The sequence below is a fragment of the Carassius auratus genome, chromosome 37, assembly GCF_003368295.1.
Source record: "Carassius auratus strain Wakin chromosome 37, ASM336829v1, whole genome shotgun sequence".
In the NCBI taxonomy this organism is placed as follows: domain Eukaryota; kingdom Metazoa; phylum Chordata; class Actinopteri; order Cypriniformes; family Cyprinidae; genus Carassius; species Carassius auratus.
In genome coordinates this window covers 15,071,276-15,087,688 of record NC_039279.1, presented here as the reverse complement: position 1 = coordinate 15,087,688, position 16,413 = coordinate 15,071,276, and the positions used below count along the sequence as shown (strand labels likewise).

At 37.7% G+C, this 16,413-nt stretch overlaps 1 protein-coding gene across 1 annotated transcript; it reads right to left on the bottom strand.

The window, feature by feature from the left end:
- Window positions 1-8,015: 8,015 nt before the first annotated feature.
- LOC113056345 (monocarboxylate transporter 9-like) lies at window positions 8,016-16,401 on the bottom strand. The gene is made up of 6 exons (XM_026223082.1): window positions 16,201-16,401; window positions 15,409-15,628; window positions 13,130-13,273; window positions 11,331-11,426; window positions 9,434-10,270; window positions 8,016-8,814 (listed from the first exon to the last, which is right to left on the bottom strand). Exons 2-6 carry the CDS (start codon window positions 15,611-15,613, stop codon window positions 8,630-8,632), a joined length of 1,467 nt encoding a protein of 488 aa, XP_026078867.1. The 5' UTR covers window positions 15,614-15,628; window positions 16,201-16,401; the 3' UTR covers window positions 8,016-8,629.
- Window positions 16,402-16,413: the final 12 nt, after the last annotated feature.

Genomic DNA, 16,413 nt, shown 5'->3' with positions numbered 1-16,413 from the left:
TGGGAGAATATAAATGGATGATATGTTTGCAGCACTTTTCATTTCTCTAGAAATAGGCAAAATTCTGAGTGAGAAAGAATGTTCAAATATGAGTTCTACCAGAAATTGCTTGGAGTGTGGAAAGTCTCTATATTAGATTAGATTATAGGGTGTGCGAGTTATTACATTTTGACAGATGATTACGAATACACACATTTTCCTTAAGAATAAAGGAACGGCAATCCATATAAGAATGCATATGTATCTATAAGGCCACAATGGCTATTCTTAAACAGCAGCGCAATTCATTTACAAGTGTGTTTAATAAACAATACTTTGTCTGTTTTGTTCCGCCACCAATGAAGCCACAGCAGAGGTGTGTCGTCGCTGGATGATTAGACAAATCATTGTTATGAATGAATTCATTTCTATGTAAATGAACATTTCTTTTAGAAATTGATATAATATATTAATATACTCTGAGCTCATGCAAACCAAAAATAAGTAGATCCTTATCATTTAACCTTGACTGACAGCTAATGGAAGAGTTAATTCTGCACTCTTCGTATTGCACTTTCTGAAAAAATATTGCTGTATTCATTTTTTTACATTTTTTTTGTGTTATTTAGACATAAATACAACTTTAATGCAATAATAATTTCAAATAAATAAATAACTGCAATCATATTATTGATGCTACTATCTATAAAAATTATAGATAGAGGGTTGATATTTTTGTGGAAATCATAATGAATTTTTTCAGTGTATATTTGTCTACCTCTACCAAACTCATTTCAAGACTTCAGGCATAAACCTACAGATTAAAAAGTGTTTGAGATTACGAGAAACAACAATTCAGTCAAGCATGTCCAAACTTTTCATGTCTATGTAAACGTACACCTTCTATTTTGAGGATGCACTTATAGTGCTCTCCAGAGATCCTTTTAGGGTCTTTAATGGCCTAACAGAAGAAACAAGCTCATTTTGGTGCATTTTAATGTGCAGTCATCACCAGCAGGCCAGATTAGTTCTGCTGAGTGGACATAATGCATGAATAATGTATGGCTGGAGGAACAGAGAGACAGAACGAGAGAGATTGCCCCGCTTATAGTGAAGAGAGCGTCTGGTCTGACAAAAGAATAAGGTCATCGAAAACAGCTGGCAGACCAAAGCAAAGTAAGTGACAGAAAGGCCCCAAGTAAAAAAAAAAAAAAAAAAAAAAAAAAAAAATTCCTTCATATACTGGATATTTAGGTTAGAAGTTAATCCAAAAAAGAGGTCAAGATTGGCATGGTTAAAACAGTCCAGTGAGCCCCTGCTGGTAGATGCTGTAACTGCATAATATAACTGTATTGAAATGAAAGATATCAAAATTATCTGTATGTTCTGACAAAACATTTTGGCAAGCATATTCATTCTTAATACCACAGTAAACTACACTGAAAAAAAAAAATAACAGGTGAAAATTTTATTACACAAAATTACTAAATGTCATAATTACAAATAAACAACAAGTAACACTGAAGTAGAAAGACTGAAATGGTAATTTCTTATAAAATATACTCCAATAATCTTTGTTTTTATAACTTCAACAAATATTTATTGTTTATAAATAACATTATACAACACTAAGTTCCAGTCATTAAACTGGACTTATCACCTTTTGTATCCATTTTTTTTTTTTTTTTTTTTTACTCAATTTTAGTGAGATTCTATGCAGGATAAATGTTTCTGCCAGTAGGTGGCGATAAGTGACTGTGTTTGTTAATGAGTATGGCGGTTGCAGAACTGTTTCAGTGCTGAATTATTGCACTGGACATTGATGAATGCCACTCTCTGTGATGCATAAAGATTTTGCACACGCAAAACAATGTGCTCATACCCATGGAAATATAATACCCCCATGAAAAATTAAATGTCCAGTACTGGAGAGCTTCCCATAGGCATTCATAAACCATTGGGATTCCTCAATCTCACTGATTGATGTATTATCACAAGACCATTTGTATAAATCTGGTTAGACTGTATGCAATTTGGGATCACAGAATGACTCAGCTAATGGATATTTTGTCAATGGCCAAAAGCCAGAAATAGAGCTGTTAAATTCATTTACTGTAGAGATTATTGATTTTTTTAGACTAAGATGTGTTAGGCTATACAATTATTTCCAATCTGTTCCTTTTATTGTAATTCATTTACATGATCTGGCCTTTATCTAGGTTAAATGCAACAAGGAGTCCAAGAAAGACTTGAAGTTCTGTAAAAGCTAAAATACACTACATTAGTCCAGATTTTTGCTTTGATCTGCAGTCTGGATGAGTGGATGTTAAATGCCAAAAGAGAGCCACTGTGCAGTTTTGGGGAGTGTATGAGTTGACAGATTTTCTAGTTTAAGACTATAATTCTATCCAGTTGGAGGATATCAAACATGTTTGATAGTTTGAGCTGACTTTAGGATACTTATTGGCCGTGTACACTGCAGCTAAATTTGGTTCAGCTCCTTTAGCGCTTTAGCCTGTTCTCACAGTTAGTATTTTACGGGAGTGACATTGACAAGTTAATTGATTCCCGAAAAATTCAGGTAGTGACAACCACTTAAATAAATTCTATAAAGTGTGCACAAAAAGGAACAAAATTATTAGTTGTTAATGATATTTAAACATTAGAGTTGCGTTTTGTTTTTTGTTTTCTGTAAGTGTGGTGTACGGAGCCCCGCACATGACATGCAAGAAAAAAATAAATAAATTGTGCGCACGATTTACTAATTCGTTTCCTCAATGTACTAAAACCATAAACTGTATAAAAACATGTAAGTAGCGTCCGTGACATCACCCGTAGACTCCTGAAGAGCGTTTTTGAAGCTTAAAGTGTGCAGTGCCGGCAGTCGCCATCTTTGCAAGCACGTCACCGTTCGACTCTCCCGGACAATCAAAAATTGGCAAAAAGTCCAAGCGCATACGTCTGCAGACTGCAAGACAGGGGCGTAACTTGAAAGTGGCGTACCTTGAAGTAGGAGGCGTAAATTGAAGTTGTCGAAATCTCAAAGAATCACGCAAGATGTCAAAACGATAAGTTGCTGGCAATTTGGCCACACAGAGCAGAATATTGATTACATTTTTTAAGGGAAGCAGGGGTTTTAGGCAAGATTTGATGCATAAAGTTTGTGTAGATATTAATGTTAGGGGACAATGTGAGTGATGTGTACGTTTAGTAGAAAAACCTATTATCTGATCCACACTCTGTGACAGAAGAGGGGGGTATTGCACCAGTAAGCTGGATGCCAACTGCCGTTAAACTGGAAAGAAGACGAATATGACAGCTTGCTGTGAGTTACAATGGTGAGAATATATTTTTTCACGAAATAATTATTTAAATTTAAGAGTACAAGTTATTTTCATACAGTGGTATTGATTTTGGAGTTAATAATCTATTAAAACTAAGGTGTAAAGTCAGCAACATATAAGCAAAAGGTGTAAAGACGCTACCCTCCGGATTCACAGACAAGACTAATTGAGCTATGGCCTGATCCTGGCTTAATCTAAACCCTGCTTGAATCACATTAATGCTTCATACACATATACGCATTCGGGCTGTAGAGTATGTACTCTTTTATCGCTTGTTAAATTAGTTCTTATTATAATCAAGTGGCTAATTAAAGGGTATGCGGTTCCGAACGGAGCCCGACAAAATCTCGTTTTGACATCTCTTGTGGTTCTGTGTGATTTGGACAACTTCAAGTTACGCCTCTTTCGTCAAGTTACGCCCACTTCAAGTTACGCCCCTGTCTTACAGTCTGCAGACAGGCCCTTCTCCAAAAAGGTGAGAGCTGGTTGTTGAAACCACGCCCACCTAGTGCAACGCCAGTGTCAACAGCAGCAATACACCTGTCAATCAAGTGGGCACAGCCTTCATTTTGCAGAACTTTAAGGCTTAATATAATTTAAACGGATGAGTTCTAAAAAAATTCACCCCCCTCACAGTTGTCATGATGGGCACAATAAGCTATATAGACCACAATAATTTTTGCACCAGGATGTAAACGTTTTTTTTCTGCTGTAAAGTTGGGCATTTTAATATGGGGAGTCTATGGGATTGACTCCCTTTTGCAGCCAGCCTCAAGCGACCAGTTGATGTATTACATCATATTGTTGGCATACATACATTATATTGTTGGCTTCACGAGAGAGAGCGGAAGGTTGCCGCTCGACTAAAATGTGCACATGATTACTATTGTGTTCCCTCGATTTACTATTGTGTTCCCTCGATTTGCTAAATCATGCGCACGATTTAGCAAATCGAGGGAACTAATTAGTAAATTGTGCTCACAATTTATAAGTCGAGTGAACGCAATCGTAATCGTGTGCACATTTTAGTACATTGACGGAACGAATTGGTAAATCGGGCACACGATTTAGCCTAATATTCTTTACCCAAACAAGTGCACACAAACACACAGCAGTGAGTTGAGACCACACACACACACCCGGAGCAGTGGGCAGCCATTTGTGAGAATTATACAATTTTAATTAGGTAGGCCTAAGCAGTTTTCATTTCAGAATCACAATTGGCTAAATTGCCAAACATGTATACAACAAATGTATTATAGAAGTAATCACAGTAAACCTGAACATTTTTATTGTATTTTATACTTAAACGTCTTAGCTACTTTGAAAGCACTGTGTTGTTGGAGGAGCAGGGATGCCACAGGACTGATATGTGATAGAGCAACACTTAACCTTTTCTCTTGTGTTTTTCATCTTCTTTATCTTGCATTTAGAACAAGAACCACCTGTAGACTCACTGTAATGAGACATCACACTCACAATGAGTCTTAGCTTAGGTTTTGCTAGTCTTTCCCTGCTCTTTGTGTCTTTGTGGAAAAGTGTGACTTCCCAAGTATGATTACATCACTTTTTGTAGTTGTAACCTATAGCTGTAGATTAGATTGCTCCTGCTGACTATATCCAGCCACTTACGAAGACTTCAGATGATTCAGCACCTGTGAAGAGATGACACCAACCCTTGAAAGGACTTCAGATGCTTCCATCTCTGAAATAACAAAACTGCCAAATTTTCTGTAAAACTGCTTTGAAACAATTTGTATAATTAAAAAATGCTATACAAATAAATGTGAACTGAATAAAAATGAATGCATAATTTTATCCTTCTCTCCATGTCAGTTAGGAAACAATAGGTTACTGTTTGTTGAAACATTGAGTGGAGAGATACACCAATGGGAAGGGCATCTGTGTCTGATCTCTGTAGAAGCATCCATTTGCACCAAGTCTGGCTTGACAGACAGGAGCGCATGCCCAGTGGCAGGTAAGGGATGCCCCCTTAACCGAGTGCATAAAGCTAATGCACGCGCTACATTTTCTAAGTGGCTTTATAACCCTTCCGAGGCTTTATAAGAGGCCTGATTAATGAACACAGGGAAACGTTTCATCTTTCCAGGTATAGAATAGGCTTATGTGGGGCGAGTAGATAAGGGTCACCAATAACGAGATTCGCAATGTCGTGTTTGAGATTGAAAGGCTCTCCCCAGTAGTCTTTTATTTGTTTAGCGCATGCCTGAAGGACGGGAGAAGTGACTTCTCGCTCACAAAAAGAAAGGAGGACCGATTGGGGCAGGGGCAGCAGGAGCATTAGAATGAGGGGCTACGGATGACGGCATGGCTTCCTCCTCATCTGAGCCGTTAAGAAGTCCTGCATTGTCCTCATCCCCAGAGCTAGGTGTACCATCAATGAAATGGGTATCAGAAGCCAAAATATCCACAAAGGGGGAAGGATTGCACTGATCAAGTCAGACAATCCAAAGTCAACGATTTGAGTAGAGGCCACCTTGAGGCAGGAGCTTCTTAAGGAGCACCAAGCAGTTTTTACCCTCCTTCCCTGGTCCTAACCAACACACCTCGTTCTTGATCCAAGTGGGTCTCGAACCCAGGTCTACGGCATGGGAGGCAAGCACACTAACAAGGAGGATAAAGACTGCAGACAATAGAGTCAGTCACAGTGCACTTCTTGAGATCAGGGGAGTGAGGTTTTACCTGCAGAGCACCTACCCGCTGGCCTCCGTTACACAATGGCTACAGGTCTCTGGGAAATCAGTGGCTTCTTGAGCGTGTCCATGCAAACCATGCAGAAGGGATGGGGAACCCTAGCAGCAATTAGGCTGCAGCACACGGGTGCACTACAGCCCTGTTCAATTTCAAAAGAGCCATGAGTAGCAGACAGGAGAAAGAGTTAGGATATGGAAAGGTAAGAGGCGAGTAGCCAATTAACAAGTGTGAGTGTGGGCGGCTTGCAGGTAAAACAGCTAACCTGGTAAAAAATATTACAAATGCATTTAACAGAGGCTGATCCTAAGATGTGTCCTCCGGTAGTGAAAATCAACCAACGAGCTGTGAATACATTTCCAGAGGTCGCGAGAAGCAAATGTCAACTGAGGAAAGTTACCTGCCATTGGGCACATGCTCCTGTCTGTCAAGCCAGACTTGGTGCAATTGGATGCTTCTGCAGAGGTCAGGCACGGATGCCCTTCCCATTGGTGGATCTTGATGAAGGATGATGAAAGAGAACCATACATTAATACTTCTTTTTGACTGGAGGATTCCTATGCTGCACAGCAAACCATGGTGGATACTATACAAGAACAACATACTTTTTAGTGTATTATACTATTTATCCATTACTGTAAATAAGTTCATAACAAAAGTCGACATACATAAAATATATGATTAAATGTGTAAAAACAACTTTTTAAAGTTGTTTTAGTGTATGCTTGTGCTTTGTACTGCTGAGTCATGTATTGCATGATAATAAAATAGCAGAGCAGGGACGCAAGAGGAGCAATGTGTGCATATGAAATGTGAAAGGAGTGCCATATAGACAAGCACAGACATGTATACTCTTTGATGAAGCAGGAGCAATGTACTGAGTATAGAAAAGAGAAACTTAAACTGAAGTATGGATCACAACAGGCTGGTTTTGATCTGATACCATTACCAACATTGGTATCAATACTATCAATATTTGAAACAATCCAGTCATGGTATTGAGGGTGGAAGAAAGTGTTGATCATTTACTCTACCCACTTACAATCCCTGCTGGTACTGAGACTCTAACCCACAACCTCTGCATTACTAGTCCAACTCTCTAACCATTAGGTCATGACTCCAACCCAACCCACTCGGCTCCATCAAACATTGCGTGTTTTCAACAAACAGATAAATCATCAAGACGTTTTAAACCTCAAACCATTGCTTTTGGCTAATATACCTCAAACCATTGCTTTTGGCTAATATATATATATATATATATATATATATATATATATATATATATATATATATATATATATATATATATATGTACATATATATATATATATATTATGAAAGGTGTTCCTGTATAACCTTTATCAAACTCTGCAGGTAAACAGACCCTGGTGACTGCATAAATAGAGCTCTGATTGCACTCACTATAGTTACTGTATCCATGGAGACCACAAGGCCACCTCACATCATGGCAGTCTAATGAAACTCAGTATAAATCTATACAGTGAAGTCTGGCTTTGTTTGCATTTCGCATCAGCAGACCATGAGTACTGTTTTCAAAATTATACTGGCTATAAAATAAGCAGCAAATAAACATTTATCCCAGTGAAACTTTAATAATAAAAACGCAAATAAAACCATAAAAGAGGCATAAATAATAATGGCAGGATCAAAGGTCCACTATACCTAAAGGTGCCATAACCATAAACATTCCTTTGATGGATTTTAAACAGAGATGGAAGGAGTGCAGACTTGTGTTTTAAAGTGTCCCATTCCACCATTTTCACTGTTGAGTATTAATTCATATAAAAATATATAATAGTAAAAACTTATTTCAAGTAACAATGCCTTGCAAAGGTTGAAATGTGAAACGAACAAACTTCGCAAAATGTCTATCGCAAAATGTGTAAAACAGTCGGTTTAAGCAATAAAGAAATTAAAGGATAGATAAACTGCAATACAAAATATCTTGACAGCAAATTAACTGATACATATTTCTTTATAGCATTTAGTTTTGAATCAACTACACACTACAGTCTGTATCACTAAGAAAATCTAAAAAAATTTATAAGGCATAGAAAACAAGGCATAAACTTACAAGGACAGTTCGCCTGTTGTCTGCCTGATCCTTATGAACAGCATTTACAGACTCAAATACAATAAATAAACCAACAACAACCAAAACTTTGGTTCAACACAAGTCATTATCAGCCATCAAAAATCCTGCAGAATGCGTTAACCAGTACAAAAATGATATTTATTTGCAGTGTAGCGTTGCAGTGTAATGTCTTGCACGTCTACACACACACACACACACAAATAAAAAATACAGCCATCTCATAAAACTTTTGAAAACATTGTTTCTATGAGACTGGTGACACATGGCAATGAGGACTCCACCATCGCCACAAATGACAAGCCTTTTTACACTGAAGAATTCTAGCAAATGGTTAAAAGACTGTCCTTTTAACCATTTGCTAGAATTCTTCAGTGTAAAAAGAGTACAAAACACTGATGTAAAGTACATTTCAGTTATTTGTAATTACGGGGTGAGAATTTATCCGCTGAACAGCAGTTAATCTTGTAGGCGTGCTTCAGGCAACCGTTGCCACTTTGTCATAGTCATTAATGCATTCTGTGTCTGGCATGTTAGCTTCATCCTGGTTCTTGTTCTGACAGCACAAGGCAGCAAGGAAAAGGCCAGCTCCTCCCAGCAGCACGAAACTCCCGCTGAAGTAGAACGCCAGGTCATAAGAGTGCATCCAGTCATAAATCCAGCCTGGAGAGAGAAACAAAACAAATGGTAGAGTCACTTACTCAACTGTACTGTATGTCACTCCGCAGGTAGACTTTGAGATTTTGAATTAGATTTTATTGTTATATTTTCTGCTTTCAATTTTAATTTTAATTAAATTTTTATTATTATTATTTTTATTATGACTATATAATTTTGAATAAATGTTATTTATTAGATTTAGTTTATTTTAGTGTTTTAAACGAAACATAAATTTGAAATGTTGCCTTGGAAACTAGCTGAAATAAATGATGTTTATTTTTTTTACAAGTTAATATTTATTTTATTTCAAATAAATTATTTTTTAAAATGATTTTTTTATGGATTTAGTTTTAATTAACAATACTGGGAAAAACACATGATGTCCTAAAAAATTCTAATTTATGTCAAAGTCAAAATAAATTACAATTCAACATCCTGGGGTTTGTGTCATCAATTTAAATGAATTGATTAATTGAAAGGAATCTGATTTTTAAAATACTTTTTGCCAACCTCTATTCTATTCTGTACTAATTAATTTCAAACTAATGAAGTGAATTTTAAACACTTGTATCTAAGCCCAAATCTAACAGATCTGAAATCAGCATAAAGGTCAAAATATTACCTGCCACTGGTGGTCCGAGCATTATACTAAATCCACCGAAGAACATCAAGATCCCAAATGCCTCAGTCAGACGATCCATTCCCACAACCTTAGTAGTAATATAAGGTATGACAGACCAGTTTCCAGAAAAGAAACCCAGCAGTGCTGAGATGACCTGCAGCCCAGCGTAATTCCTGGTAACAGGGATTATGAGAAGAGCCACCCCTGTTCCCAGCAGGGTGAAGGCGTACAGAAAGATGCTGTTCATCCAGCGGATGTCCATCATGACTCCCAGCAGCAGCTTCCCCACTCCAGCAGCAATGGACATGATGGAGACCAGCGGGATGATGCTGTTGCCGCTGATCAGACCCTCGCTCTGGGCTAAATCCTCCAGGAAGAGAAGGGGAGTGTAAGCTCCCAAGCAATATGCGAACAAAGACATGCACGTGGCCAAGAAGACCCTGTTCTGAAGCAGCTCCGCCGTCGAGTGCAAGTATTCAGAGTACTCCTTCTGCTTCTTCTTCACGAGCCGCATCAACTCCACGTAACTCATGAGGCTCTTCTCATACGGTGGAGGGTCTTTTGTCTGCCCTGTGATTAGTATGTTGACAGACTGATTTTTCTTGATTGGGTCCTCCACAACAGGAGTAATTTCCAGAACCTTCTCCTCTGCCTTCTCGGCCAGCGCTGCTCTTTGTTTCAGGTAGTAGGCCGGCAGGTGCAGGGGTCTCATAAGTCCAGCACAGGCGATGATGTTTAGCGAAAAACAGCCAATAAGCAAAAGGCAACCGTCGAGTCCAAAGAGTGCAATGAGCTCATTCTGTACAGTAGCGTAGAGAAAACCTCCAATACTTGTCCCTGAAAGAATGAGACGGTTAAGTATTATAAATATTGGGTATTATCAATGTTATTAGTTGTAGGGTTGCACAATCAAGAAAAATAAAACCACAATTGTCATATGGCTAAGTGTGATTACCAAATCACAAAGGTTGCAATTTAATTGAATATATACAGTATACATGTGCTACGCGTTTCAGAATGAATCGCGGCACTGTTTTCTCACACGAGCAGCTCATTATCTGCCAGTGTTTTCAGCATCTCAGAGCAGCTCGGTTAGCAGTAAATGCTGATCTGCACAAACTCCATTTCTGCATCTGCTCAGAGTTTGGGTCGCTTTAACATGCATTTGGAAACATACTGTAATATGCTCCAACTTCCAACCATCTTCCCATACTTGTATTAAGTACCGCTTGGCAACAAAAGAGAAGCTTTAAGCCCCCTGCAGTCAGAATAAGAGTTTGATGGTTTAACGTTCGAAAATGAAGAAATTAAGATAGACTCATCTTAAATATAATATCAGTATTGTAATTTTTGTTGTAATGTAAAATAATTAATAGTATATATATTTAATATATCAAATATTATTATTATCTATTTAATTAATTATTATTATTAATTAAATAAATAAATAAATATTGGCCAAATTGCGCACCCATTCAAACAAGTATATTTTGAAATATATATATTTTTTGACTTCATTATAAGTCTTAATCGCATTTTTTTTATATTAGAAATATCACTATTTGATCATTTTCTACAAATGTTACAGACCTAATATGACTTAAGTAGAACATCCATTTAAATAATTACATAGATTTAAAAAAATAATATATGTATATCTGTTTTTTCTTGACAAATAAGCTATTGTTGTTTTTTTACTTGCTTTTAAACAATATTATAGTCCACATATGCTACACACTTCCCAAGTTGATCCAAATCATTTACTGTATTCTTTCTTTCATTCATACATACATACATAAATAATGCTTTTCATCTAAATTATTATTTTTTGTAACATGTCAGAATCATAAATTCAGCCCATCATGTCCAAACATAGGTCCAAACATCATATATTTACCTGTTGTAACAATGCCAAGAGCAAGACCACGTCTCTTGTCAAAATACTGGCATGTGATGGTTACAGTAGCAGCATAAACAAGTCCACAGCCTAGTCCTGTATAATAAAAGTGTCAAGATAAAGAACAGTCAGAAAAAAAGGTTCACCTACAGGTGCATCTCAAATTCTTTTTATATCATAGAAAATTACTTTATTTTTGTAATTTAATAAAATAAGCAAACTTTCTTATATTCTAGATTCATTGCACACAAACTGAAATATTTCAACAGTTTTTTGTTTTAATTCTGATGGTTATGACTTACAGTTTTGGAAAAATAAAAATTCAGTATCTCAAAAGATTTGAACATTCCATTTTGAGCTTGATTAGTTTGATTAATTTTCAGTATACTGGGTACCTCTTGGGCTTGTTTAGAACATGCAACCACAATTATGGGAAAGACTACTGACTTGGCAGTTGTCCAGAAGGCAATCATCAACACCCTCCACAAGGAGGGGAAGCCACAGAAGGTGATTGCTGAAAGGGCTGGTTGTTCACAGAGTGCTGTAACAAAATATATTTATAGAAATTTGACTTGAAGAAACAAGCGTGGTAGGAAAAGGTACACAAAGCAACAGGGATGATCACAGCCTTGGGAAGATTCTCAGAAAAAGCCAACTCAAGAACTTGGGAGAGCTTCACAAGGAGTGGACTGAAGCCGGAGTCAGCGCATCAAGAGTCACCATACTCAGACGTCTTCAGGAAAAGAGCTACAGCTGTCACATTCCTAGAACCAAGCCACTTCTGAACCAGAAAAAAATGTCAGAAGCATTTCACCTGGGCTAAGGAGAAAAAGAACTGGACTGTTGCTCAGTGGTCCACAGTCCTCTTTTCAGATGAAAATACATTTAGCATTTCATTTGGAAATCAAGGTCTGGAGAATCCCAGAATCCAAGCTGCTTGAAGTCCAATGTGACGTTTCTGAAGTCATTGATGATATGGGGTGCGTGGCGTCTGCTGGTGTTGGTCCATTGTGCTTTTATCAAGTCCAAAAGAACACTTTATGCTTCCATCTTCTGACAAGCTTCATGGAGATGCTGATTTCATTTTGCAGCAGGACTTTAGCACCTGCCCACAGTGCCAAAACCACTTCCAAGTCGTTTGATAAAAATTATATTGTTGTGCTTGATTGGCCGGCCAACTCACCTGACCTGAACCTCACAGAGAATCATTGGGTTATTGTGAGGAAGAAGATAAGTAACATCTAACAAACAATAGAGGGGAGATGAAGGCCGCTAAAGCAACTTGGGCTTCAATAATGCCTAAGCAGTGCCATAGGCTGATCGCCTCCATGCCACTTTCATGATGGCCAATTTTCTGAAAGTCAAAACCATCAGAATTAAAAGAAAATCTCTTGAAATATTTGTGTGCAATAAATCTAGAAATAAGAAAGTTTGCTTTTTTGAATAAAAATCCAAAAAAAAAGAAGTCTTTTTTTAGATGCACCTGTACTCATAAAATATTTGCCCTAATCATATAATCAAATATAATCAATGTAAACAGATTTGGGAAAAAAACATTTAATTAAAATATTATTTAAATGTTAATTATGCATATTGGTTATTGGACATGCAAATAATTTACATTGTATTCGTTTTAAAAATCAGTGCCAATACCCTATTCATAAACAATTTTCTAAATATTTTATCAGCCATAAGCCTTTAAAAAAAAAAACATCAATTAACCAGCATTTAGACTGCAGTGGCGCAGTGACCCAAATTAAAATAGGTAATCTTTCTCGGAGGACATGTGAGATACTCACCAACAACAATCCCATAGGAAAATATGAGAAACTGAACATTGGGTGCAAAAGCACTAAGCATAAGTCCTCCGGAGACCATGACCCCACTAAAGATGGTCACGGGTCTGGCCCCGAAATTCACAACACAGGCACTGCAGATGGGACCTGTGCAAAAGGACCAGAGCATCATCCTGTTAGAGAATGCTTACCTCAAAATAGAATTCAAATCAATGTAAGCCGAGGCATAGAATAGTGCAGAGTTTGATTGACTTCTGAAAACACAGGACATGACGTCAAATACCCCACTGACACAAACAGAAAATCATTAGCCACAATTATACCCCTAATGATTTGACACGCTGTTCTTCATTTAATAATGACAAATGAGTTTCATAATGAAAAACAAGGTCGAGTCTTATAACTAAACCATTAGAAACATTTTCTTTTATGACTGACATGGAGGAAACAAGCAATAGAACTACAATAAAATAAAAAACAAAATGTATGTATGTACAGGTGCTGGTCATATAATTAGAATATCATCAAAAAGTTGATTTATTTCACTAATTCCATTCAGAAAGTGAAACTCGTATATTATAGTCATCCATTAAACACAGACTGATATATTTCAAATGTTTATTTCTTTTAATTTTGATGATTATAACTTACAGCTAAGGAAAATCCCAAATTCAGTATCTCAGAAAATTTGAATAATACTTAAGACCAATAAAGTATGAAAAGTCTGAACATGAAAAGTATGAGCATGTACAGCACTCAATACTTAGTCGGGGCTCCTTTTGCCTGAATTACTGCAGCAATGTGGCGTGGCATGGAGTGGATCAGTCTGTGGCACTGCTCAGGTATTATGAGATAGTGGCCTTCAGCTCTTCTGCATTGTTGGGTCTGGCATATTGCATCTTCCTCTCCACAAGGTCAGGCGAGTTTGCTGGTCAGTTGAGAACAGCGATACCATGGTCCTTAAACCAGGTACTGGTAGCTTTGGAATTGTGTGCAGGTGCTAAGTTGGAAAATGAAATCTGAATCTCCATAAAGTTGGTCAGCAGAGGCATGAAGTGCTCTAAAACTTCCTGGTATACGGCTGCGTTGACCTTGGACCTCAGAAAACACAGTGGACCAACACCAGCAGATGACATGGCACCGCAAACCATCACTGACTGTGGAAACTTTACACTGGACCTCAAGCAACATGGATTGTGTGCATCTTCTCTCTTCCTCCAGACTCGGGGACCCTGATTTGCCAAAATTTACTTTCATCAGAGAACATAACTTTGGACCACTCAGCAGCAGTCCAGTCCTTTTTGTCTTTAGCCCAGGCGAGACGCTACTGATGTTTTCTGTTGTTCAAGATTGGCTTGACACAAGGAAAGCAACAGCTGAAACCCATGTCTTGCATACGTCTATGCGTATTGGTTCTTGAAGCACTGACTCCAGCTGCAGTCCACTCTTTGTGAATCTCCCCCACATTTTTTGAATGGGTTTTGTTTCACAATCCTCTCCAGGGTGCGGTTATTCCTATTGCTTGTTAACTTTTTTCTACCACATCTTCTTCCTTGCCTTCGCCTCTCTATTAATGTGCTTGGACAAAGAGCTCTGTGAACAGCCAGCCTCTTTTGCAATGACTTTTTGTATCTTGCCCTCCTTGTGCAAGGTGTCAATTGTCGTCTTTTGGACAACCGTCAATTTAGCAGTCTTCCCCATGATTGTGTAGCCTACAGAACTAGACAGAGACCATTTAAAGGCCTTTGCAGGTGTTTTGAGTTAATTCCCTGATTAGAGTGTGGCACCAGGTGTCTTCAATATTGAACCTTTTCACAATATTCAAATTTTCTGAGTTACTGAATTTGGGATTCTCCTTAGTTGTCAGTTATAATCATCAAAATTAAAAGAAATAAACTGTCTGTTTAGTCTGTGTGTAATGGATGAATATAATATATACGTTTCACTTTTTGAATGGAATTAATGAAATAAACTTTTTGATGATATTCTAATTAAATGACCAGCACCTGTATTCTATAAGAAAATACTATCTTTCTACTTCCAAATGTTATGTTAAATTCAGCGTGATACTTGCCATTTCTTTGCAATTAACTGTGAAATGTACAAGCAGTTTCCGAGTGAAAAATGTTTCTGTTCCAGTTTTGACATTCATTGTGGTTAATTGTGTTCTTGGTTTATGTTTACCATAGTATAGTTACCAGAAAAAAAAGGAGGAAATGCAATGGAAAGCATGTTTATGAAGAGTGGATTTATTAAGCATAATGCATCTGTAGAAAACTTACTAGCAATGAGACCGACCCCTGACACGAGAGAGCCGACCAATGCTGTCATGCCTTTGCCATCCTGGAAGGTGTTCAGCCATTCTGGGTAGAGCACCCCCACTGACTGGGGGGAACCATAGGCCAGGAGCTGAGCCATGAAAGAGGCAACCACAATGGCCCAACCCCATCCACCGTCCGGGGCTTGCTTAGTGCTCCAGGTGCTCATGTTTACACTGGGCTCCTGTAGAGAAAAACATTATAGCTTGATATTCCGTTACAATTAAATTTCTTTAATATTGTATTAACAACGCAAAAATACATATTGCACAATGGTTCACATTTATTATACTTTTTATGTCCTTTTTGGTGCTCAGCAAGTCTCCATTCAGTTGCATTGAAAACAACTGTTTAACATTCAAAACATATTTTTTCTTTTTTAAGAATTCGCTCCTATTTTATTCTGAGAAGGAAGTATTTTGCATTTCTACCCCATCCTAACTTTCTTGCCTAAGGAGTAACGCCGCCGTCAGAATGTGAAGAACGCGCGTAACCAAAGCAGCGCACACTGACGCGCGATAGCGGAGAGCGCACAACAGCAACCGTGCGCGCTCCCGAACCCCACTCAAACAGCCTGCTTCCTACTGGCTTATATTCTGCATGTTGTCTCCATAGTTTTACACAACTTTAGAATTTAAACTGTCTAATAAAAAAAAAAACAAAGACTTACGTTTCGTTTAAAGACATATTTGTGAAAAACCCTTTATTACATAATACTATATTAAAGCAAATTAACATCTCACTAAGATGTCTTACCTCTCCACCGACCGGGAAACGATGATGATGATTTCGGTGGTAAATTCAGTCCAGGATGTTGAACTGGCTCTTTGGACAATCCTGCGTTATGATTGTAAATGTCTTATCATTGTGTAATAATGCGAGATGACCACTCCGATGCTATATGAATGATCGCGGATGAGCTGAAACATCCCGGTCTGCCCTACATCATTGTGCGATGTGATCTGCACG